The sequence below is a fragment of the Anolis sagrei genome, chromosome 5 (assembly GCF_037176765.1).
Source record: "Anolis sagrei isolate rAnoSag1 chromosome 5, rAnoSag1.mat, whole genome shotgun sequence".
Lineage (NCBI taxonomy): Eukaryota > Metazoa > Chordata > Lepidosauria > Squamata > Dactyloidae > Anolis > Anolis sagrei.
Genome location: NC_090025.1, coordinates 153,137,795 through 153,161,799, shown reverse-complemented (window position 1 = coordinate 153,161,799; position 24,005 = coordinate 153,137,795). Strand labels below are relative to the sequence as shown.

At 36.5% G+C, this 24,005-nt stretch overlaps 1 protein-coding gene across 4 annotated transcripts in view; it reads left to right on the top strand.

The window, feature by feature from the left end:
* Window positions 1-23,288, top strand: part of ATP2B1 (ATPase plasma membrane Ca2+ transporting 1) — an 81,554-nt gene extending 58,266 nt beyond the window's left edge. For 2 of the 4 annotated variants that reach the window (XM_060777339.2, XM_060777337.2), the window contains exons 6-22: window positions 1,398-1,541; window positions 3,443-3,481; window positions 4,395-4,550; window positions 5,130-5,344; window positions 6,342-6,584; window positions 8,798-9,039; window positions 10,406-10,643; window positions 11,462-11,641; window positions 11,719-11,806; window positions 12,321-12,427; window positions 14,536-14,727; window positions 14,934-15,147; window positions 15,316-15,527; window positions 15,963-16,070; window positions 17,282-17,464; window positions 17,771-17,857; window positions 21,879-23,288. In XM_060777339.2, the coding sequence (XP_060633322.2) occupies window positions 1,398-1,541; window positions 3,443-3,481; window positions 4,395-4,550; window positions 5,130-5,344; window positions 6,342-6,584; window positions 8,798-9,039; window positions 10,406-10,643; window positions 11,462-11,641; window positions 11,719-11,806; window positions 12,321-12,427; window positions 14,536-14,727; window positions 14,934-15,147; window positions 15,316-15,527; window positions 15,963-16,070; window positions 17,282-17,464; window positions 17,771-17,857; window positions 21,879-22,193 (2,963 nt within the window). In that variant the 3' untranslated portion in view covers window positions 22,194-23,288. Of the gene's footprint in view, window positions 1-1,397; window positions 1,542-3,442; window positions 3,482-4,394; window positions 4,551-5,129; window positions 5,345-6,341; window positions 6,585-8,797; window positions 9,040-10,405; window positions 10,644-11,461; window positions 11,642-11,718; window positions 11,807-12,320; window positions 12,428-14,535; window positions 14,728-14,933; window positions 15,148-15,315; window positions 15,528-15,962; window positions 16,071-17,281; window positions 17,465-17,770; window positions 17,937-21,878 lie in introns of all 4 variants that reach the window. The other 2 variants (XM_060777341.2, XM_060777340.2) reach the window with 2 other exon arrangements.
* The last annotated feature ends 717 nt before the right edge of the window (window positions 23,289-24,005 follow it).

Here is a 24,005-nt window from a genome sequence, read left to right as displayed (position 1 = left end):
AGTTATTTCTACAGGCATAGCTCAGGACCCAAGGCAAACAGATATTTTAAAAGTAGTCCTGTCTCTAGAATCAGCAGATGAAGTACATTTCCGTCCCTTTTGGCATGCAAAAACTTTGCAGGGGTAGCCCCAAGGCTACAGCAGAGAATAAAGGCAAAGAAGCTTAAACTGTTAATTGGAAGAGGCTGGTATTCCCGACATAGGGGTAGGTCCAGGTGTTTGCCTGTATTTTATCTCTCATTTTCCTTTCCTCTTCCTCTCTTTAGTTGTTGTGGAGATGGTTTTTTTTCTGCTCCCTGCAATGATCAATGAGCTGACTTGTCAGCTCATTATGGAGAGCTATACAGCTATTTTGGAGGTGTTAAAGAGCATTTGGGGTTGGGGGGAGGTCAAAGAAGCATCTGGCTATTCAAAATGGTATATTATCAACAGAGATTTCCAGAGGAACCTGGTAACTCATATTTAGGTGTTTCCGCAGTCTTTTCCCCCACTGAATGGATATCTGTAGTGTACCTCTACACGTGATACTTTTACGCTAAATGTTAAATATTGGCTCTTGCTCAGTGTGTATATGTCATACTTTCATGGGTCTGATAAGATGAACATGTCTTTCACACATGAGATGTACAGAACCCCTTCATCTGCCCCCACCTTACCTCTTTGCAGTCTATTCCTAATGTGATATTTGGGAAGGGAAAGGCAGCTTGATTGCTGGAGGAATGGCAACAAGAACAAAAAAGACAAATAGTTCTGTACATGGTATCTGCTACTTCTAATTTTAAACTCTTCTGTCCATCACCACTATTTCAGGAAATGCTTTCTTTCGACATGAAGAACGACAGCCTTCAATTAATTTGGCTCTTATCTCAGACTGCATCACAATATTATTGGGCTAACATGGGGGTTGTTAGAACAAGTGTCTGCCACCAGAAGCTTGAGAAGCGGGTATATGTACAATCTTTTTCGGTTACTTGCCAATAGATTCTGGAATTGGGATCTTGTGTATTATTCAGATATCTTAGCACTAGTTGGAAGCTGGCAGCTGCAAGATTTTCTAATGGTTGTTGTTAATTGAATAGTTTTGATCGTCTCAGACTGTTTTGAGTATTATAAAATCTTTATATTTTTGGAGGCTCTTTTTTGTTCAAACTGTTGTACATTCTTGTAAAATTGGAGTAAGATATTTGGTTTATTTCTCCTAGCCAGCATAGCCAATGATGAGGGATTATGGGAATTGTAGTCCAAAGCACATTTAAGTCAACAGTCATCCTGCCATGAAACATCAGTAGAACTTAAATGTAGGCAAATTGTGCAATTCCAGCATACTTTTCGGCCAGCTAGAGAAATTTCAACCTTACATAAATATAAATATAACAATGCACAATTTTGTATTTCAGGTACTCACGTAATGGAGGGTTCAGGAAGAATGGTAGTTACTGCAGTAGGTGTGAACTCGCAAACTGGAATTATCTTTACCTTGCTTGGTGCTGGAGCTGATGATGATGAAGAGAAAAAAGAAAAGGAGAAAAAAGATAAGAAAAGTAAGCATAATGTTGTAAAAACTCAAATTCTTGGATTAGTTTCTACTGGTACAATGCGTTCAATAACTTATGTTTTATAGAATTCTTCCATTCAACTATTCAAAATTGATTATTTAAGTAGATCCAGAATGACTTTGAAACTACTCCTATACCTCCTTCAGCTGTGGAAGATAAATTTGAAAACAGAATCATGATCTTTGCTATCACCGAATTCTCTCCATGCCTACAGCAGACAGTTCACTAGCCACTTCAGTCCAATAAGTTTTCACTTGAAGACTCTTTAATTGTATCACAAGATTACGATGTGTTAAGCGGGCTCTGTCAGATAATGGGAAGCTCTACAGAATATAATATAGAAGCAGCATCAGCCTAAAACAGGAGTGGGGAAAGTATCTGATGTCTGGAGAGCTATACATTCTCCCAACTGTCATCTAGACATACTCCAAATTTTATGTATTATGTCCAAGGTAAGACTATATCATTTAGCATAGTGAAATTTAGGTTGTTTCCTATTTCTTGATATGTGTCCCTTCTGGAACTTTCAAAATAGGAGTAGGAAACTTTTTTATTTATCTTTCCTACCCATCCAACACCTTGGCAGTAAGCATAAATTAGTTACTGTCATTTTGTTGCAAATAATCTGAGGAAAATTAGATTTATTTTCAAGACTCTATTGCTCATATCATGTGGTGTGGGGTAGTTTCCTGGAGTTTAGTTCCAGGACACTACCTCACACCACATGTATAGCTGAATCTGCAGGTGCTAATGCCCCATTATATATAGTGGTATAGTAACATTGAGACCCTTATATAAAATGGCAAAATCAAAGTTTTCTTAAATATTTTCAAACCATGGATGGTTGGATCTATGGGAGCAAAATCAATGGATATGGTGGGACAACTGTATATAAACATTTGAGCTATAGTTGTTTTTGTAGTAGCATTGCAGTTTGTATTACAACATGCATCTGGAATAGTTGTCAACGTAGTTGGCAAGAAATTTATGAAATATGAACCTAAACTACTCTGTTCTTTTCTACGCTTTGTTTGAATTGAAATAATAGAAATGGCTTTTCAAGAACAAAAAGTTACTGTGTTGTTGTTCATTATAACCTAGACTCTAGGCATGAGATTACAGGCAGTTCCCAAGTTGCGAGCAAGATAGGTTCTGTAGGTTTGTTCTTAAATTGACTTTGTATGTAAGTTGGAGCAGGTACATTTTCAAGTGTAACCCCACTTTTAAGTTTATTCTGTCATTCATTCATTCATACATACATACATACATACATACATATGGATGGGGGTGGGAGATTTGGATAGCATAGGAAAGGGTTAATACCCCTGTGGTGTTTATTTTGTTGTCTGTGCCTCTGCATGGGAGATTTCACCTCATTTTCTGTCCCTGTGAGAATTGGATTTTGAAAATGGTTTGTTGTGGAAACAAGGATGGGGATAAAGCTTCAGTAGAGACACCTTTTCCCCATGCTAACTCTTTCAAGCATGAATTCCCCTTCCGAGGGGTAGATTTCTCTCACTTCCTGTTGTCTCAACCCTGTTCTTAACTATGAGTCGTTTGTAAGCCAAACTCGGGGACTGCCTGTATACAGTATCCCATACTGTACTTAATCTGGCTAAAGAAATTATTGAATGTAGTACAAATCCCATCATCATAATTAGAGTTGTAGACTAACACATATAACCAGGTGGTTGGAGAATCTGGAATGGACTTTTCTGGAGCACCTTTGCATAGTAGAGTAGTAAGCACTCACTCGTTAAAGAAATTAGAAATAATCTTTCTGTGCTATTCAACAATATCTTTAGTTAAATAAAAGAAACCCCAAAGGTACAAAATCTCCAAATATAAAAGTATTTTAAAAAGGAACCACTGTTTTTTGTTTGCAGATAAAAAACAAGATGGTGCTATTGAAAATCGTAATAAAGGTAATGAACAATGCTTGTTACGTTTAAGTCAATTGGTGCTGTAGCATTTAGGCAAAACTTCTACTTCTATTTTAACTGCGTAATCTTAGATGTCAACTTTCCCTCACAATGTGTAGTATTAGGATGCTGGAGTTCCAAGCTACTCATGGCACTGTGATGTGGAATAGGAGAATATGACGCTGCCACCTGTTAACCATTGTTTCGCTCTAATAAATGCATGTTACTCTAAAGTCCCTGTTACTTTTCAGGCACTTAGGTGCAAAAATTGAGTGAGATCTAAGGAGCCAAATGGAGTGATATCTAAGGAGAAACCAGACATTTCTCGTGAGGTGTTTCCAGCCTCCCTACCTCCTGGTCCCTTAGAATATGAAGTTAACTAGAAGGTGGTAGTGACAGATACCTGCCATCTATGCACTAGATATCTACAGAAGGCAGTGATAGTGCAGCTTTAAACCCCAACAGGAAAGAAGCAAATCTTTTGTCTTTTGAATCTCCTGAATTTCAGAAAACCTGGAGAAAAGGATTCTGCCATGCTACCCTTTTCCATAGAATCTTGCAGAATGCAAACATAATTCTTGCCCTCGTGTTTTCTGGTATATATAGAATTTAAGAATATGATATTTTTGCACTCAGCCTTGCAAAGAGGGAAAGGAGAACACTTGCCACTGGTGAGTGGGATTGCTGATATCCAATTTACTGCTGAGTAGACTAAAATGTTTGAATTTTTGGCTATGTTTGTGCAAATTAAAATTAAGGCAGATTTGTCAGATTGAACACCAAGGCTACAGGTAGTCTTAGTACTTGAGAGACAGAATAAATTTCAGTGGATAAATCTTTTACATTGAGGTGTACTCTAGAGTGTGTGGGGAGGCTATTGATATATTTGTGTTTTTTATGTTTTTTGAAAACTTAGCAAAGGCTCAGGATGGTGCCGCTATGGAAATGCAGCCCCTGAAAAGTGAAGATGGTGTTGATGGGGACGATAAGAAAAGAAACAACATGCCCAAGAAAGAAAAATCAGTTTTACAAGGGAAACTCACAAAATTAGCAGTTCAGATTGGCAAAGCAGGTATGAATTTTCCATTTTTAGTCCTACATAGAGGAAAATGTATTTAAATAGTTATTTTTGTGAATAACCATTAGGAAGAGTAGATCATACAGTAAGTACAAAGTAGAATATGTTTTGTCTCTGGCCTCTCAGAGATGCTGATTACTTAAAAACTACAAATAATGTGGAATTTACCTTTTCTTCTATCTGCACACGGGATTGGTGTTCTTGAGCTATTTGCTACAGAACCAAAATCTTCTGAATTGGTCACTACCAATTCATACCTTATAACTTTGGTTGTGCTTAGGTTTTCCCCGGAAATTTGCCCCACTTTACACTTATTTTGAACTGCCTTTGCCATTTTATTCTTTGTGATGTCTTTGTAATTTTGACTATCCTGAATTATATGGCCACTTTAGTATTCTCTCCTAACTCTAAGTATGTGAGTTTATAAATAGAGGTCCGGATGTAGTACTTAGATTTGAATCAAGCATTCAGCTTAAAATCTTAAGGTTTTTAACAAACTAGACATTAGAAACTTACTTTCTAGACTGCACTTCCATAATGCAAACTAAATTGGTTTTCTTTTCTTTATACAAGGATTACTGATGTCAGCCATCACAGTCATCATTCTTGTATTGTTTTTTGTAATTGATACCTTTTGGGTCCAAAAGCGCCCATGGCTAGCGGAATGCACACCTATTTATATTCAGTACTTTGTGAAGTTCTTCATCATTGGTGTTACCGTTCTGGTTGTGGCAGTTCCAGAAGGTCTTCCGCTTGCAGTAACTATCTCATTAGCTTACTCTGTAAAGGTATGTATGAAGAAATATGGTTGTGTAAATTACCACTAAATTCATACCACAAACATCCTATCCATCAATTTCCACTTTTCCCAGCAAAGGTACCCACCTTCAAAGGAAAAGAATTGAGAAGTGATCTTTGAACTCCCCCATCCCCAATGATTCTTTGATTCCTACATTACAATTCTAGAATATGTCTGTGTGCGTGATACACATATTTATAAAAATGTGCATGCCACCTCTGTGAGAATTTCTACCTTTTTTTCTTCATGGAAATTTCTCTTTGTACTCAATTTGTGGCAGTACAGAAAGATTGGGGCAATAGGAAAAAAAGACATGGTAGCTTGTGGATTGGTTTCCTTAAACAGATAGTTTTTTAAATTGTTCCCCTTTCGTACAAACTTCGGAGCACATCCACCATTCTCTCTGTCTTGTGTAAAACATTGGAAAGAGTACAGTATTGGCAAGGAGTTCAGATATCACAAGTTTGATCCAAGTGGTTTTTAAAATTCCTCCTTCACCAAAAAAAGAAGATAGCACAAGAGGAAACTGCAAAGAGTGAAATGCAGATGTATAGCAAGTAGCATAAAGGAAATTGTAGCTGAGGAGTTAGTGCCAAATGCAAGAGCACTCACTATGGCATGAACAGAAAGGGAAACTACAGAGGAAGAGGGGAATGGCTACTGGGGATGGGACCTAAGTGGAGACAGGTTCATAGGAAAAATATCCCATGGGTACTCTATCATGGAAGGTAGTGGTTTGCCAGCCCTCCACTAAGTATAATATCTTTCCTTGTCTTTGTAATGAGTTTATTTCTTCGTAAATGATGGTCATTTATAATATAAACATTCGTTTATTTGATTCTAACTTTGTGTAGAAAACATAAACATAAAAATGACTGTGTGATTCATTGAGAATCCCAGCTTACGTGTGGACAGTCAGAATCAGATAACGAAAAGGGTTTCATTACTCTTGAGACTGACTTGTTGTTTCTTTTCTTTGTATATAGAAAATGATGAAGGATAATAATTTGGTCAGACACCTGGATGCTTGTGAAACAATGGGAAATGCAACAGCCATTTGCTCTGATAAAACAGGAACATTGACAATGAACAGAATGACAGTAGTCCAAGCTTTTATCAGTGAAAAGCATTATAAAAAAATTCCAGAGGCACAAGCTATTCCTGAGAAAACTTTGTCATACCTTGTAACAGGAATCTCTGTTAATTGTGCTTATACTTCCAAAATCTTGGTAAGTGCAAAATCAAAAGCTTAAAGTTTAAGATACATTTATTTCTGTAAGAACATCCCAAAGGTTTCAGTGCTCAAGCATTTGCATGTTTTCCACTGAAATCCATTGTCAGTATCACCCACACATTTATTTATTTATTTATTTATTATTCAAACTTATATGCTGCCACTCCCCTGGGGCTCGGAGCGGCTTACAAGAATGGCTAAAATCTAACACAATTTAAAAACAATTTAAAACAATTTAAAAGCAGCAATATCAAAAATCAAAGGCTTGTCGAAACAGGTATGTCTAACATGCCCTGCGGAAAGCTGATAAGTCCTGCAAGGCACAGACTTCAGGTGGCAGAGTATTCCAGAGTGATAGTGGCGCTGCTGTAAAGGCTCTGCATCTGGTTGCTGTTAGACGCAAAGTCTTGACACTGGGAATTTCCAATAGATCTTGGTCCTCAGAACGGAGGGATCTCTGGGGTTGGTAGGGGGTGAGGCGGTCCCTCAGATTTTTATTTATTGTTTCATAAGTGAAATGAGGGTACAGTTATAATGTATTTATAAAGAACACAAAGTTAAAAACTTGGAATTATATTAGATTTTCTTTGAGCAGAAGCTGGCCACTTGGAGTGCCTCTGGTGCCGCTGTGAGAAGGTCCTCCATTGTGCATGTGGCAGGGCTCAGACTGCATTGTAGTAGGTGGTCTGCGGTTTGCTCTTCTGTGCACTTTCATGTCGTGGACTCCACTTTGTAGCCCAATTTCTTAAGATGAGCTCTGCATCTCGTGGTACCAGAGTGCAGTCTGTTCTGCGCCATCCAAGTCACCCAGCCGTCTGTGTGCCCAGGGGGAAGTTTCTCATCTAGTCTCAGCCACTGATTGAGGTGCTGGGTTTTAACCTGCCACTTTTGGGCTCACTTGCTGAGGTGTTCCTTCAAGTATCTCTGTAGATCATAGAAAGCTGTTTCTTGATTTAAGACATGCTGGCTGATATCCAAACAGAGGATGGGCTGGAGATGTCACTGCCTTGGTCCTTTCATTATTGGCTTCTACTTCCTGACAGATGTCAGGTGGTGAAATACTGGCTAAGCAGTACAATTTTTCTATTGGTGTAGGGTGTAGACATCCTGTGATAATTTGGTATGTCTCATTAAGAGCCACGTCCACTGTTTTAACATGGTGAGATGTATTACACCCTGGGCATGCATATTCAGCAGCAGAGTAGCAAAGCACAAGGGCAGATGTCTTCACTGTCTCTAGTTGTGATCCCCAAGTTGTACGAGCCAGCTTTCATATAATATTGTTTCTAGCACTCACCTTTTGCTTGATATTCAAGCAGTTCATTTAGGTGGGTGAAACTGACATCAGCATTTTAAATATATGTGTCCTATTAAAATAGTAGGTGCACATTGCTAAAATATTATTAAGATAACAAATTAACTTTTCTGTATGATGCTAGAAGTATTTGGCTAAGATGTCATAACTGGATAGTTTATTGAGTGAATTGATAACTGGCTTCATGGGGATATTCACTAATGACACTATCCTCCCACAGTATAAATTTGCTTCATTTCTATGTAGATATGTTGAAAATACGTTGCAAATAAATACAGAAATATCCGTGATTACATTTTATTCACTAGAATCGTAGACTAATAGAGTTGGAAGAGACCAAATGGGCCATCCAGTCCAACCCCCTGCCATGCAGGAAAAGCACAATGATGGAATCATAAAATAATTAATGAGCATCATTTTTACTGTAAAAAGCAATGCCTGATATTAAAATATGTTTGGCCTTTGGCATTCTGAGAAAAATAAAAAATAAATGTAAGAATTGATCATCTTAGATTAGTGGTTCTCAGCCTGTGCGTCCCCAGGTGTTTTAGCCTACAACTCCCAGAAATCCCATCCAATTTACCAGTTCTTAGGATTTCTGAGTGTTGAAGGCCCAAACATCTGTCCTGAAAATAAATGATTTTCACAAAAATCTTGCTGTGTATTTGCCATTCAATTGAATGTACCTCATTTCACTTTTATGAAGAAAACTTCCATATAATTGCATGTACTTTGAAACGTATTAGCTAAAATATCTGATTTCAGAATATAACTGCTTAATCTTTGGTTTGTAGTTTCTGATTTAATAAATTTCAAGTCACCAGTTTCTTGTTTTAGCACATTTTATGTTCTGGAATACAAAACTTTCTCAGTGAGTTTATTCTCTCTTTCAGTCTCCTGAAAAGGAAGGTGGACTGCCCCGCCATGTTGGTAATAAAACTGAATGTGCCTTGCTTGGACTACTACTGGATTTGAAACGAGATTATCAGGACGTTAGAAATGAAATACCAGAAGAGGCACTTTATAAAGTCTACACTTTTAACTCAGTCAGGAAATCAATGAGTACTGTGCTGAAGAACTCAGATGGCAGTTTCCGGATATTCAGCAAGGGTGCCTCCGAGATAGTACTTAAAAAGCAAGTTAACTTTTGTACTTGTGGTCTCCTATGCGATTAGGTTCCTGAAATGATGCCATCTGTGTTATGGTTTAGTCCAAAATGTTTAGTGTTTCTCAATCGCTTTTAGAACTAACTTATCTAGAAACCTTTCCCAGTAAAGAGTTGGTATCAGAATTATGACACATCTAAAACAGAAGCTAAGTAAAGTACTCTCCATCAGGGGCTGGACCACTGTTGGAGCTCTTGCTGCTGTTAAAAATTGGCAGCAGCCACAGGAATTGTAGCTGCTAATGCGATTTTTTCTTTAGCAAGTGTGTAAAATATTTGGAGTGCGGGAAAGGTGTTAGGACACTTTTCTGAGCCATATATTTCTGCAAGACACTGCAAACAAGAATATCACAGATTCTGTAGCAGTAATTCAAAATAAGGATGCTTAAGTTCTCATGCAGTCCCCAGACTATGTGTTATCCATTCTCAGTAAACTCAAAGTTTTGTTTACCTTCCTTTAATTAACATGATTGCTTGTATGTATGTGTGTGTGTGTGTGTGTGTGTGTGTGTGTATATATATATATATATATATATATATATATATAATGTAATGTAATGTAGTGACTACTTATTAGATTAATTATAAAAAGTAATTTTATAGAGTGCTAGTGTGATGTAGTGGTTTCAGTGTTGCACAAGGGATCTATAGACCATGGCTCTAATCTACTTTCAGCCATGAAATACTGTGTGATCTTGGGCAAGTGACACTATCTCATTCTCAAATATTCATTTAGTTCTTTTATGTACTGTTTTTCTCATGAAATAAGACCCAAGGCAGCTCACAGATAAAAGTATTTAAAACAACCCCTTCTGAACAAATTTTGTCTAAAAGATTCCTATTCCATGTTTGCCTTGGCATTGCATGTCAGAAATGACTTAAGGGCAAACAACAATAAGATCTTGGTTACCTACATTATAATACACTAGATGTTATCCAGAAATCTGGGAAGCCTTTAGTTGGATTAACTTAATATTGGACACAGACAATTCAAGGGTGGAAACTATGGCTGGCAGAGGTTTTGAAAACGCTCCTCATTTAATTGCTTTCCATTAGAAGCTGATTGGAGTTGTAAGACAAAAACATCTGGAGAGCTACATATGCCCACCAGAAATATGTCTTTCCTATCCTTTTTTCCTTTTAGCAGTCTACTTGAACTTTCTATTAGATTACATATAGTCAAGCCAAAATGCAAAGTTAGGTTTTTTAGTGGGGATACAGTTGGGGTATCCCTATGTTTTAAAGCATGTATTCTTGTCAAGGGCAAAGAAATTTGTTTGGGGGCGGGGGGGTCATAACCCTTGCTTGAGATTTAAGAAACTCATTTTGTTTTCAGATGTTTTAAGATCTTGAGCGCAAATGGTGAACCAAAAGTATTCAGACCAAGGGACCGTGATGATATTGTAAAAACAGTGATTGAGCCCATGGCCTCAGAGGGACTCAGAACCATATGCCTGGCATTCAGAGACTTCCCAGCTGGAGAGCCTGAGCCAGAATGGGACAATGAAAATGACATTGTCACTGGCCTTACATGCATTGCTGTTGTGGGCATTGAAGATCCTGTGAGGCCTGAGGTAGGAGGAAATAAGTGTATGTTTGTGTATTCTTCACTAAGGTAGCCTGTTGCCTCTTCTGGGATGTCAGCCAAATTTGTGCTTAAAAGCATATGAGAACACTTTGTTAGTTGTTTAGACTTTACAGATATAAAATGTCCTGTGTTGACAAGAGTGTTGCTAGATTCATAATCAGAGATGCTCCACAATATTGAGAGAGCCAAAGCCGGATTGAAGGGGGGGGGGGGGCAACCATTGTGTCCTTAATCCTGTTGATTAGTTTCAACTAGAGTAGATTACTTCAATCAAATGTAAAGTAGTGACTAAATTGCTTGATAGACATTTGTTTTTAGTAGCTGACAGCCCTCTTTGGGAGGAAAAAACTAAGTAACACACGTATATTATTTGTTGGAAGTATTTTTTTGTCAAAGTCAAGTTTTACCTTGGTGGGGGAATGTGTACATGGCAAATTGCTGAAAGTCAGGGGAAATGTTTACAAATCTAAAGCTCACAAGGTTATAAAATGCTTACCTGATGAATTCTGCAGCAAAATGTGACTCAGAGGGACTAAAATATGTAGGACAAAATGTGACTCATAAGAACTCCTAGGCTTGGATGAGGGTTAATGAATTAGATAATGTGTATGAATGCTAGTTGAGCTTATTGTTAATGTTGCTTGATCCAGATTGTAAATTAATTAAATAATTAAATATATAACACATACACACATACATTCTAAATTTTATCTGTATTCCATCCCTAGTATTTAAAAATGTAAAATGGACACTACAATTATGCTGGTAAAGCTTTTGTAATAAACAGCTTTTTCTTTCTCATAGGTACCAGACGCAATTAAAAAATGCCAGCGTGCTGGTATAACTGTACGAATGGTTACTGGTGATAATATTAACACAGCCCGTGCTATTGCTTTGAAATGTGGCATTTTGCATCCTGGTGAAGATTTCTTGTGTTTAGAAGGCAAAGAATTCAATAGGCGAATACGTAATGAAAAAGGAGAGGTGAGTGTAGTTAATGGGTAATTCAATTTAAATTTTAGAAATCTGAGTTACAGGACTAATCTAAATTATCTTTACAGATAGAACAGGAACGAATAGACAAAATTTGGCCCAAACTCCGTGTTCTTGCAAGGTCTTCCCCCACTGACAAACACACATTGGTGAAAGGTAAGTCAAATAATGCATCTATAAAAGTGCTACCCAACAGTTCTACATTGTTTGAATAGAAGTCTGTAGAAGTTGGAGAGGATGGATTGCAATATAACACTATGTAACAAAATTTGAAATATTTTCTGTTCCTGGTTTGAAAGTGTTATTCCTGTTTAATTGTGCGGTACCTACTTTGAAAATAGTCATTATACTCCAAAAATTTCATTTTTGTGGCTGTCACAAACTATTTATGTTGAATTGGTTGAGACTTGATGAGATATTCATTGAAAAGTTATAGCAAAATGTGCTAAAGGATGTCCCGCAAAAACAAAAGTTTTTGCAATTTTAAAAACTTTTTCCATATTTTTTATGATGGAACCAATTAGAAAATGACATTTATAACCCAGGAACAAAAATCTTGTTACATAGTGTAACATAAACATTGGTGTTTAGATCCACATGCAGTAGCTCACAATTCTCAATTCATATTTATATTTTGATAGCTATACAAATATTTTTGCTTTCATTTTAGGCATAATAGACAGCACTGTTTGTGAACAGAGGCAAGTTGTAGCAGTGACTGGTGATGGAACCAATGATGGGCCTGCTTTAAAAAAAGCAGATGTTGGTTTTGCTATGGTGAGTTAAATTAAAGTGTGTTGGGTCGTGAGATGTTAATCTGGCTCATGCTAAACTGATACTCCTTTTGAGCACCTAATTCTGTTATCAGGTTTCACCTCCTTCCTTTTCCTTGTCACAGTAGAATTGTGACACTGCATCTAAGATGAGTGTAGAATTCTTTATCTCTGTAGAATTTGGTGTCAGGTAGATCGCTTACATGACACTGAAACTTGCATGTGTGTTAAATATTTCTCTCCTAATGTGGAGTCTGTGACAGTGTTGTTTTTTTCCTAGTCAGCCTAGCTATACTTGTTGAAAAGACTCGTGTGCTACTTGCATATAACATTTTAATGCCACATTTTCTTAATAATTAGCACTGACTGGTACCGCATATGAACATCAGTAACATGATCAACATTTGAAGGAACATCTCTCCCCATATTTGTTTGGTCTAGAACATATATGGGGAGAAACACTTTTTCTGTCCTGCAGAGGAAATAATACACTATATGAAGTAATGGGAGAGGGCCTTCTCTGCTATGGCACCCTGTTTTGTTTCCTTAGAGGACTCATTTTCAGTGTCTAGTTAAATTTTGGCTTTTAACAGAAGACTTCGTGGCATACTGATTTCATTCAAATTTGTATCAGTGTGTGAGTTTAATTTAGTTGTAATTTATCTTTTCCAGTTCTTTAATTATATACTCAATGTTTAAATTAATTTATTGTCTGAAATGGTTACTGTTCTGATTACAATTATTTAAACAAAACTCATTGTAAACTGGCCAGAGATAGATTAGGGTTCAAATGGTGTAATTGGATGGCTACCTAATTAATTAATTTTGCTCTCAGTGGTTAAACTCTTACTTAAATTTAATGATTTGGTAACTCTTGCTGCCTTATTTTCTCATCAGGAAGATATACAAGGACCTCAAAACACATTGCTTGTATAACAACCCATACAATTTCAGTAATGTTTAAGAACTGTACTGCTTTGCCACCTAGTGGATTTGTAGATTAACTGCTGATGTTGGGTGAAAAGGAAGCAAGCTATTTTGGTAATTTTCATCTAAGCAGAAGGCGCTCTCTCTCTTGCGCGCACACACACATAATTATAAAATGCAGTTGAAGGCAAATAATGGTTAAAATATGTCATTGCCAGGTTAAGTGGATATATGACACTAAAGTAGCTTCGGTTGTTCAGTGATCACTGAATTCAGGAATATACCTAGACATCTAGGGCTGGATTGCATGCTTACTATGTCCTTAAATCCGAAGTTTGTTTCCAAAATTACCCAATAATAATATTGTTTTTGGAACAAATTTTGCAGGAATCCAAAAAACGTACTGAGGGGTATGCATTGGATTGCTATGAAATGCAATTTTCTAAGCCCTGTACGGAAGTTGTTTGATAAATGTAGATAGTTTTGATCTGTACATAATATTCTACTCCCAACCAACAATGTGCTGCCACCTATAATTCATTTTTCAACATTTTTGGATTTGGTACCTTTTGGAAACAAACCAAAAATGTTATTCAATAACTGGTCTAAAGAAAAGCTGCTCTCTAAGTATTACTGCTGTTACCATTTATTTACAAATGACATTACTCAATATTTTTAGATAGAATCTTGCTTTTAAAAGGTGATTCTTTTTACCATCTACTTTTAAATTCAAGAATTCCAAGTCAGTGCAATCTAATTTGAGTGCTTACACTATATACGGTTTTCAAAATATATTGAATCAGGTAGAAGAAGGGAACCTCCAGTGTTTTCTGGAGTTTAAATGCAATTCATATGGCAGGATTTTGGCACTTGCTTGTCAAATGCAGAAACCTAGTAATTGTATGGTGAGTAGACTGGAAGAAGAGAGAATGGGTGCCCCATCCCTCTTCTCTGCCCAGCACATGGACCAAACAATTGGCAAAGGGAAGCCCCTCATTCCAGACCCTCCTTTAAATGCAGCATGGTGCTGGGATACAGCCAGATGTCTCCTTTGCTAGCAACCCTTTGCAAGCTGATAACTGTATTGGGGGGCTATTTATAAGGTTTTTTATATAGCTGTAACATAATAATAGTCCTCACTCCTCATGTTGTAACTTCTTTTTTGTTTCCTTTTAAATTTTTCAGGGTATTGCTGGAACTGATGTCGCTAAAGAAGCTTCTGACATTATTCTTACAGATGACAACTTTTCAAGCATTGTTAAAGCTGTAATGTGGGGACGAAATGTGTATGACAGTATCTCCAAATTCCTTCAGTTCCAGCTCACCGTCAATGTAGTAGCAGTAATTGTTGCTTTCACAGGAGCCTGCATTACGCAAGTAGGTATTATGTACTCATTTTCAGCTGATAAGGTTGAAAATGTTATCTTCCTAACTTTGACACAGTAGTTGCCCTTCAGCATGATTTGCTAGAAGTCATCCTGAAGCATAGTACCAGACCACAGTAGAGAAAATGTTTACTGCAAAAGTTGTTGGTTTCCAAGATGTTTGTTCTTTATGTATTAGGAAAAATATCATTTTTATAGGATTCTCCACTTAAAGCTGTTCAGATGCTATGGGTAAATCTCATAATGGACACACTGGCTTCACTTGCACTGGCAACAGAACCCCCCACGGAAGCTCTTTTGCTGAGAAAACCTTATGGTAGAAATAAACCTCTCATCTCGCGCACCATGATGAAGAATATTTTGGGCCATGCTTTCTACCAGCTTGTGGTTGTCTTTACACTTCTTTTTGCTGGTAAGAATGCTAGACTTATATGCTTTTAACCTTTTCAACTGCCGCTTTTTTTTAAAGTGGCTGTTTCTCAAATGGCTATTAAGTAATCAGCTGCATTTGTTTATAATATTTCTTGGTGAATTCAAATTTTGCCATGAAATACCAAGCATGTTTATTTCTCATTTGCAGGTGAAAAAATCTTTGACATCGACAGTGGAAGAAATGCACCTCTTCATGCTCCTCCTTCAGAGCACTATACTATTGTATTTAACACATTTGTGATGATGCAGCTTTTTAATGAAATAAATGCCCGAAAAATTCATGGTGAAAGGAATGTATTTGAAGGAATATTCAATAATGCTATATTCTGTACTATAGTTCTTGGCACTTTCATTGTACAGGTGAGTAAATTATTGAACTTAATTTATGCAGGGCATTTACTTTTTACATTTAAAATTGCAGCTGCTCCCAATTTATACCAATGTTGGGATAGGTCATCCCTAGATACATTAACATAGCATGTCATTTGATGACATTTTTAGAAATGCTTTCCCTTTGGAAAACTAACTAATAAATGCTCCGTCACTTTTGTTCATGAATCTATAAAAAGAAAGATGGGAAGCAAGTTTTTCTATCAAAAGATTAACAGTATTATTCCTTTTGTACAGGAAAAAAATGTTCTTTGTTTCCAGACTTTTTAATGAATACATTTTATATATTTTAGTTGAGCTTTAAATTGTTGTGTAAACTACTGTGAAAGCTGTACTAAACGACAATACAGAAATATTTTCAGATAAAAATAATGACTTTGGAATGTTTGTGCTTATTTTTAACAGATAGTTATTGTGCAGTTTGGTGGAAAGCCTTTCAGTTGTTCAGAGCTTACAGTTGAACAGTGGCTATGGTCAATATTTCTAGGAATGGGAACACTTCTTTGGGGCCAGGTGAGTGGTATTTTTTTTCTTTTGTGTGCAATTTAGTTGTTGAAATCACCAGCACTGTTTCAAAAAATTATTTGTTGCTTTTTTCCATACGGACGTGACTTTTTCCACCATCAGCCACTGTTTGAGATTATAAAACTTGAATTAATTTGGGAAAGGAAGTGATACATGTATTGTCAAAGGCTTTCACGGCCGGAATCACTGGGGTGTTGTGTGGTTTCCCAGCTATGTTCTAACAGCATTTTCTCCTGACATTTTGCCTGCATCTGTGGCTGGCATCTTCGGAGGATCTGAAGGTGGTAAAGCAAGTTGGCAAGATGCCATCCACAGATGCAGGTGAAACGTCAGGAGAAAATGTTGCCAGAACAAGGCCATACATCCCTGAAAGCACACAACTCCCCAGAAATGTGATACGATCTCCTCCTGCTTCTACAAGTTATCAATACTTTGATGACTCTTGTATTCCCCAATTTTATATGTGTGTGTGTTTATTGTATTATACCTTTCAAATATAATACCACAAATTAGGGTAGGGCACTTAAAATGTGTCATAAAAACTTGTGGCCTGATCACAGTTAAGAAAAACTTGTTCTGAGAGAAATAATTTGCACAAGCAACATAAGTTTTAACAGTAGTGTTTCTTGTTTCGTACATTCAAGTATGCTATCAAGTTGATGCACTTTCTTTATTAGGCTCAAAGCAAACAGTGGATGGCATTGTTAGTAAGGCTTCCATTGCTAAATGAAGCAGTTGGGCACTAATTTACATAGTGAGGCTGTTCTTCAAATGGGTTGGTTCCAGGGTATTTAGGACTGTATACACAAAATGTCAAAATGGTGGTCAATTCAGACCTTTCATAATATTGTATGCTGGTCAAAGAATCATTGCATCGGAAGAGACTACAGTATATTCCTCTGTATTCAGGAAAATTGGTAACGCCATTCTCAAGGTTACCATGCCTTAATGGCTATGGCCAGGTCTTTCTTGATACAGTTCTTAGACTATCTGATGCTTGTAAAATTTTGGTGCCATGTTAACAGCTTACACCTGAAAAACATCTATCCATTGTTTCATTCCAAGGGAATATTGGAAATAAACAATTGAAATACAGATCTGTGATTCATTTTGAAGTATTGTATTTCATTCTTATATACAACTTGTATCTTCTACTTTGCTTATAGAAACCATTAACTTTTTATTTTTCACAATTGCAGTTGATATCAACAATTCCAACCAGTCATTTGAAATTCCTTAAGGAAGCTGGCCATGGAACACAGAAAGATGAGATTCCAGAAGAGGAGTTAGCAGAAGATGTAGAAGAGATTGATCATGCTGAAAGAGAGCTACGGCGTGGTCAGATCTTGTGGTTTAGGGGCCTAAACAGGATACAAACTCAGGTATGGTCTTGGAAAAGGTAGGAGATGGTGAGGGCTGAGGGTTTTGACAATCTACTCATTACTATTGGCTTGGGTGGTGATCATAAGCTGTGTGACTGAACCCTTCTTCACCTGGGTATATGGAGGTCTCTTTAATCTCTCAAATTCCACCTTGACTTCATCTCTTAATGCACCTCTTGCCTCTACACCTGCTCTATAAAAGTGCCTTTTTTTCTTTACTTTTATGTGTTGTAGATGGGATGCTCCTTTCTCTTGTTCTCTCTCTCTCTTGCTGAGCAAGCTGTCACAATCTCTGATTCCTTGCAGATGGATGTAGTGAATGCTTTCCAGAGTGGAACTTCCATTCAGGGGGCTCTAAGGCGGCAGCCTTCCATCGCCAGCCAGCATCACGATGTAACAAATATTTCTACCCCTACACATGTAGTATTTTCCTCTTCTTCTACTACTACTACTGCTTCTACTACTGTGGGGTGTGAGTGTGTGTTCCTAAGTGCATGAACTTAACATTTCCTAATCCACACACCTAACGTTTCATTCTTTCCTTCAATCCTTAAACTCATCATAAGGTTTTTCATATTTTTACTCACAAAATGGAAGTCCTCACGTAGCTTTTTTTTTTTAACCTGGAGGGCTACAACACAGTTGGAACCGTTGCTGTAATGGTTTACAGTGAAAGCTGTGAGCTTGCACATATTGTGCCTTCACTCTTGCACAGAAGGGGAGGTTTTTTTTTAAAAAAAAATCAGAAATAATTGTTATAAATATTTGAGTATATGCCCTCAAGTATAATTTGGCAAGAAGATGTACAATATCATTCATCAACATGTTTAAAGTCATTCTAGTATATGTGGCTAGCATCAAGAAACTTGGTATTAGAAAAGAGCAAACTTAAATTATAATTTGTGATTTGGATGTATTGAGAACACATTCAGGTTGTAAATGGAAGTCTGTCAGTTGGTCCTAATTCTAATCTGAAACCTGAGTATGTATGTTTTTGCTTTAAATAAATGTTTGCTCACCTATGCATGGAATTTCCTGAAAAGTTAGACTACTGCATTACTAATTGAGATTTCCCTACATACAATTGTTATGAGTTGAGGATCCATACCAAATCCAGAGGATGAATTTCTTTGTGGTTCGTCTCTTGACAAAACTATATAAACTTACATCACTTTCTCCTTCTAGCACTCTCTCCCTGGGTCAAAATAAATAAGGAGATACATTGAGCAATAAGCACTTGTGTTAAAATAGACTGTGTGTGGAAGCGACATCTTTTTGTGTTTTTGTTTATACTGTCCTGAACTTGTTGAAAACGCATTTTAAAAAATGAGTGTTTGCTTCAGTGGAAGTGCCTGATTATTTTCATACTGTGACCTAAGAAACATTTTATAGAAATTCTGCTTCTCATAGAGAACCTGGTTTTCATTAAGAAATCCCATAGAGAAGTTCTGTTTGGAAGGTCTTGTACTTTCCAGAATCTTTATCTCTGTCCGGATTTGTAATATGTTTCTAAATGTTGTGGGATTTATATATATATGTATATCTTTGATGCCCAGTCCCAGAGTTATGTCTGTTTCATTGTCAGTCTGTTTGAAATTGAAATCATCCAGCACAGCCTTTTTCAACCAGGTTCTTTCAAGATATTTTGGGCTTTCGGATTCTATAATTCCTCACCATATTAAGAGCTGCAGTCCAACACATCTGGAGGCTACATAGTTGGTGAAAGCTGGTCTAGCAAAAAAAGATGACATCAGATGTTAATACTAACTATTTCTAATACGATTATGGATACTGTTTTCATTTATTATGTCTAATAATTTTATTATTGAATGTGTATCACTAAGCAGTCTTCTCTGTTGCTTTTGGTTCATATGGTAACCTCTTTTATCATAAGTTAGTCTTTTAGTCAATTAGATTGACTGTTGGCCTAAATGGATATTCATGTGGATGTCCAAAATTTAAAACACATTAACAGCCTTACTAATGGCTTTTCATGTATTAAAAATAATACAACACAACACAAATATTCACTAACACAAGTGTTTTGGAAGGGTAATTTCTTCTGTGCATTAGTTCAAGAAAACAGCAAGAATTGTATTGACGTAAACTAGTGGTTCTTTTTTTAAAAGTATTTTTTATTAAAAATTTTAAAGGAAAATAAAAGAAAAAGAAAAAAGAGGAGTAGGAAAGTTTAATGGGTAGGAAAGAGGAAGAAGCTAACTATGGTTAAGGAGATATGGAAGTTTCCCTACTAATGGAGATTGGGTAAACCAGTGGTTCTTAACCTGTGGGCTGCGGACAACCAGGAGGCCTCAAGGATGAAAATCCGGTCAGCTAGCCTCCTTCCTCTTTATTTATTTCATTTTATTTATTTCTACTCCTTTCATGCCACCTGCCTCTCCTTCCCTGTCGCTGACCGGCCCCTACCCCTTGGATAGACCATATTAGCTCTAGATTATTAAACATGGCTTTCTGTGAGTGAGCAGTTGGTGACAACTGGATGGCATATGTTCTGTATCAGAAACTAGAGTTGATCTGGCCCATCCAGTTCAATTTTCTGAATCAGCACCCCAAATAACCAAACCAAATCTGAAGTTGAGCAAAAACTGAGTCATAACCCTTTTGGTACTAACATTGGAGAGTAGTCCCTGGTCAAAAAAAGGCTGGGAACCACTGAAGTAGACAAACTACCTAGTAATGCAAAATTTAAGCATAACATTTGGAGAAAGAATTTGTGTTAGATTGAAATTCTCAGTTGAACAGGCATATCACAACATTACAAGAACATTAATCATGGGGGAAAGTTGCTGAAGTTCTTTATCAGAGAAAAACTAAAGTACTGCATTGCATAAATTGGTTGACAGATTTTGAGCAATGCGTTGTCGAAGTCTTTCATGACTGGAATCACTGGGTTGCTGTGATTTTTCCAGGTTGTATGGCCATGTTCCAGAAGCAGACTGTGAGCAGCCTCTCAAATATGTCAACCAATTTGTAGCATTACTAGTAAATGATGGTCTAGTAGTGCTACAGTCACTGTGGCTAAAGAGATCCAATGTGATGTAGTGGTTTGAGCATTGGTCTAGGAATCTGGACGATCAGGGCTTAAAATCATCCTCTGAATAGGTCTTGCCAGGAAAAAACCCACGATAGTTTCATCTTACGGTGATCATAAATATTGGAAATGAGTTGGAAGTAAACAATAAGAAATAATTCTGTATAAAATTTATGCATAACTTTCCACCAGAATCTGGTTTTTGCAATGTTTCACAAAAGCTTGTCCTTAACCTGGAATTTTTTTTTGTGCTTCAATAAATTTAGAGGCGGGTGAGTGATCAATCAATTTTATCCTCCTTTGGGATTCATAATAGAAACTATGCAAGTTCGATATTTAGGGGAAAGGGCTGAGAATGTATCAAAAAGTACCTGACAGGATTAAAATTTTATTTTGGTGGCATAAAAGTCCTGATCTAATATGTCAAAAGGGAATAAAGAATTATAAATTAGCATTTAGTTAATGTTCAAGTGTAATGAAATCATCAGTTCTCAATTAACTAGGTAAATAACCTGTTTGAGGCAGAAAACAAATCAGCCAGTTTTAAATATACAAATTGTGAAGAGGATCTTTTTAAAATGCTGCCTTTTTCAATTGGTATCAAGAGAACAATTTCATTGTTTCTGAAAGTTATGAATATCATAATCAACATTTGAAAAAAATCTCTGCTTAGATCAGTTTTCATTATGTTTTGTCTTCATTTCAATGTGTATACATGTGAATACAGTGTTTGTTTATATGTGCAAAATGGGAGAAACTTGTATATCTTACATATGCTTTATCTTGTATTTCTTCTTGACCATACAAATTATGGCCCAGATTACTATGACAACATTCTGCATGGCATATACTCAAATATCTGCATTTCTAGAAGTATTTCTCACATGATGTTAAAAAGAGTGTCCAGAAATTTTGTTTATGCTGGCCTGTGTTTTCATTAGTTCGAAATGTAATTTTTTCCACCAATAGGAAAAAAGTAATCTCTAACATCCTGCCATTTTAATGTTTCAAAATTCTAATATTTTACCAAGCTGGTAACATTGGAGGAAAGATTTTTCAGATTGGCTAAAGTTTTTAAAGTATTTAATCCATATTATTTTATAAATGGCTTCAATGTAGTTTTGTAGATTTGGCATTTTTTACAATGTACTTGATATTTCTATATCCACTGTAGCCTGGCAGTGCTCTATTGAAATACTTCTTTTATTATTTTTATTTTTTACAGTTTATTGCAAGTCCCACTGCATTACATACATATTCAATTCACTCATGTCTAGCTGTTTGTGGATTCAAGCTCATAAATCCGTATTCCCCTTAAAACAAATGTGCTACAACCTAAATGTATGCTTTTCATACTTGCAGATCCGAGTGGTGAATGCGTTTCGTAGTTCCTTATATGAAGGATTGGAAAAACCTGAGACACGAAGTTCAATCCACAATTTTATGACACATCCAGAGTTTAGAATAGAAGATTCTGAGACTCATATTCCTCTTATTGATGATACCGATGCTGAAGATGACGCTCCAACAAAGCGCAACTCAACTCCTCTTCCACCTTCTCCCAACAAAAATAACAATGCGGTTGACAGTGGAATTCATCTTATAACAGACTTGAAGAAGTCTGCTACCTCTTCATCCCCAGGGAGCCCACTACATAGTTTGGAAACATCGCTCTGATTGTAAGCTGAATGTTAACACATTAGCTGCATTGTAAAGAAACAAATTGAAACTGGGTCTTCTTCACTCATGGTGATGGGCAAGATGGTATTCTTGTCTGGGACTTCAATAAGAAGATACACTTGTACGAATGTAGATTTATTTTTTTAAAAAAAGCTTTCCGCCAGACTTGAGGGTGCTTTTGGGGGTGGGTGGGAGTAATAATGAACTCTTGACAGAGAAACAGTTACTTGGCTTAAGTGACCTGTGGATCATCAACTATACTTAAGAATGGCCCTTAAGAATGTCTTAGCAGAGCTTTAGTTTCTCATTCCTTCTGAGGAGAGGGCTGAAATGAGCAAAGGAGCCCTGGATCACTGAATTGATACCTTTCATTTCTGCTGTTGGCTGTTAATAATTTGGATTATTTATGTTTATAAATGATACAGATCTGTTTACAAGGTTTGTAGATACTTTTTTGTTCCTGTTCATAGATGGGAAGCTTCCTTATAAATGATGCAGAGAAGAAAATTAGTCCATCGAATACTGCTGTATTTTCAGGAAAGGGTGTTTCTATTGAAACTGTACTAAATTTTTTGCCTGCAACATACCTTGTTAAATATTGTAGATAAAATTGCTACTACTAATAGCCAAATAGGTGACACTAATGCTTTGTAAAAACCATGAGCAGTGGTGTTCTAATGAAGTTATGGCCTCTGTCCTAATTAGTTTCTTAAACATTTACTACTTAATGGTTTTGAAACAACTGTAAAATTTTTAAAAATTGAGAAACTTGCTAATAACTTCTGTTCAGAATTTAGTAGAGGATTGTTTAATGCAGGACAATGTGATGAAAATTGCTTGAAATACTTTTGTTATCTCAGGCAAAATGGATTAAATCAAAATACATCAGAACCTTAGTCCTTTCTGTTTTTGTCTAAACACAGTAGCTTATTGCTGTCTTGGTGAGCTGTGAGTGGAGCTGTTTATTTTTATGATCTTTACAGCATGAGGGCTGTTGGCATTTGGAAAGTTATGAGTAGGTGACATACGTGTTTTCTTTTTGTTTTGAAATTCATTTGTGTAAAAATAAATCAGCCCTTTTGTTAAAATAAACATGCAGCAATGGTTTTTACAGGATTCAGCATCTCTGCAAATACTATGCTAATTGATTTTGGTGGCTTCATTTAGGAGGAAGGTTAATGAAAGTTGTTCCCAAAATAATTTTGCTACTGTCATTGGTGAAACAGATACGACAAATAGTTCAGACTATAAACTTTTTCCGAGGCTATAAAATGGTAGCAAAATTGGTTCTGTTCCAAAGTTCACTTTGGATATTGTGGGGGGAAACCCTACTACTTACAAATCCTTTCAAATGTCAAATATCAAGTACCTTCTTCTCTAAGGCCAATACCAAACCAGACTGCAAGAAGCTGAATAACATATACCCCCTTTGAAAACTGGAAATGTTTCTAACAACAACCTTGTGTTACAGTCCATTCCTTATTGTTGTTTTTTTTCCTGCCTCTTAACCTTTTTCTCCTCTTGAAGGTCTTGCACTTCTCTTTTTGCTAGTGGAGCCAAATAAGGACTAGGAATAAGCTACTCAGGAAACTAGTTTGATGATAAAAGACTGTCAAATGGAAAAGTGAAATAGGATTCTTTGAGAGTCATTCCTTGTATTGAGAGTCTGGTATTACTCTTCTAAGTGATTTGTTATTTTTCAAAATGCTTTTGTAAGATCAATGCCTTTCTCATAAGGGAACCTAGTACGAATCAGCTTTGAATGTATTTGCTTGCCCTTTGCCAGAAACAGTATAGTGTGGGAAAGTG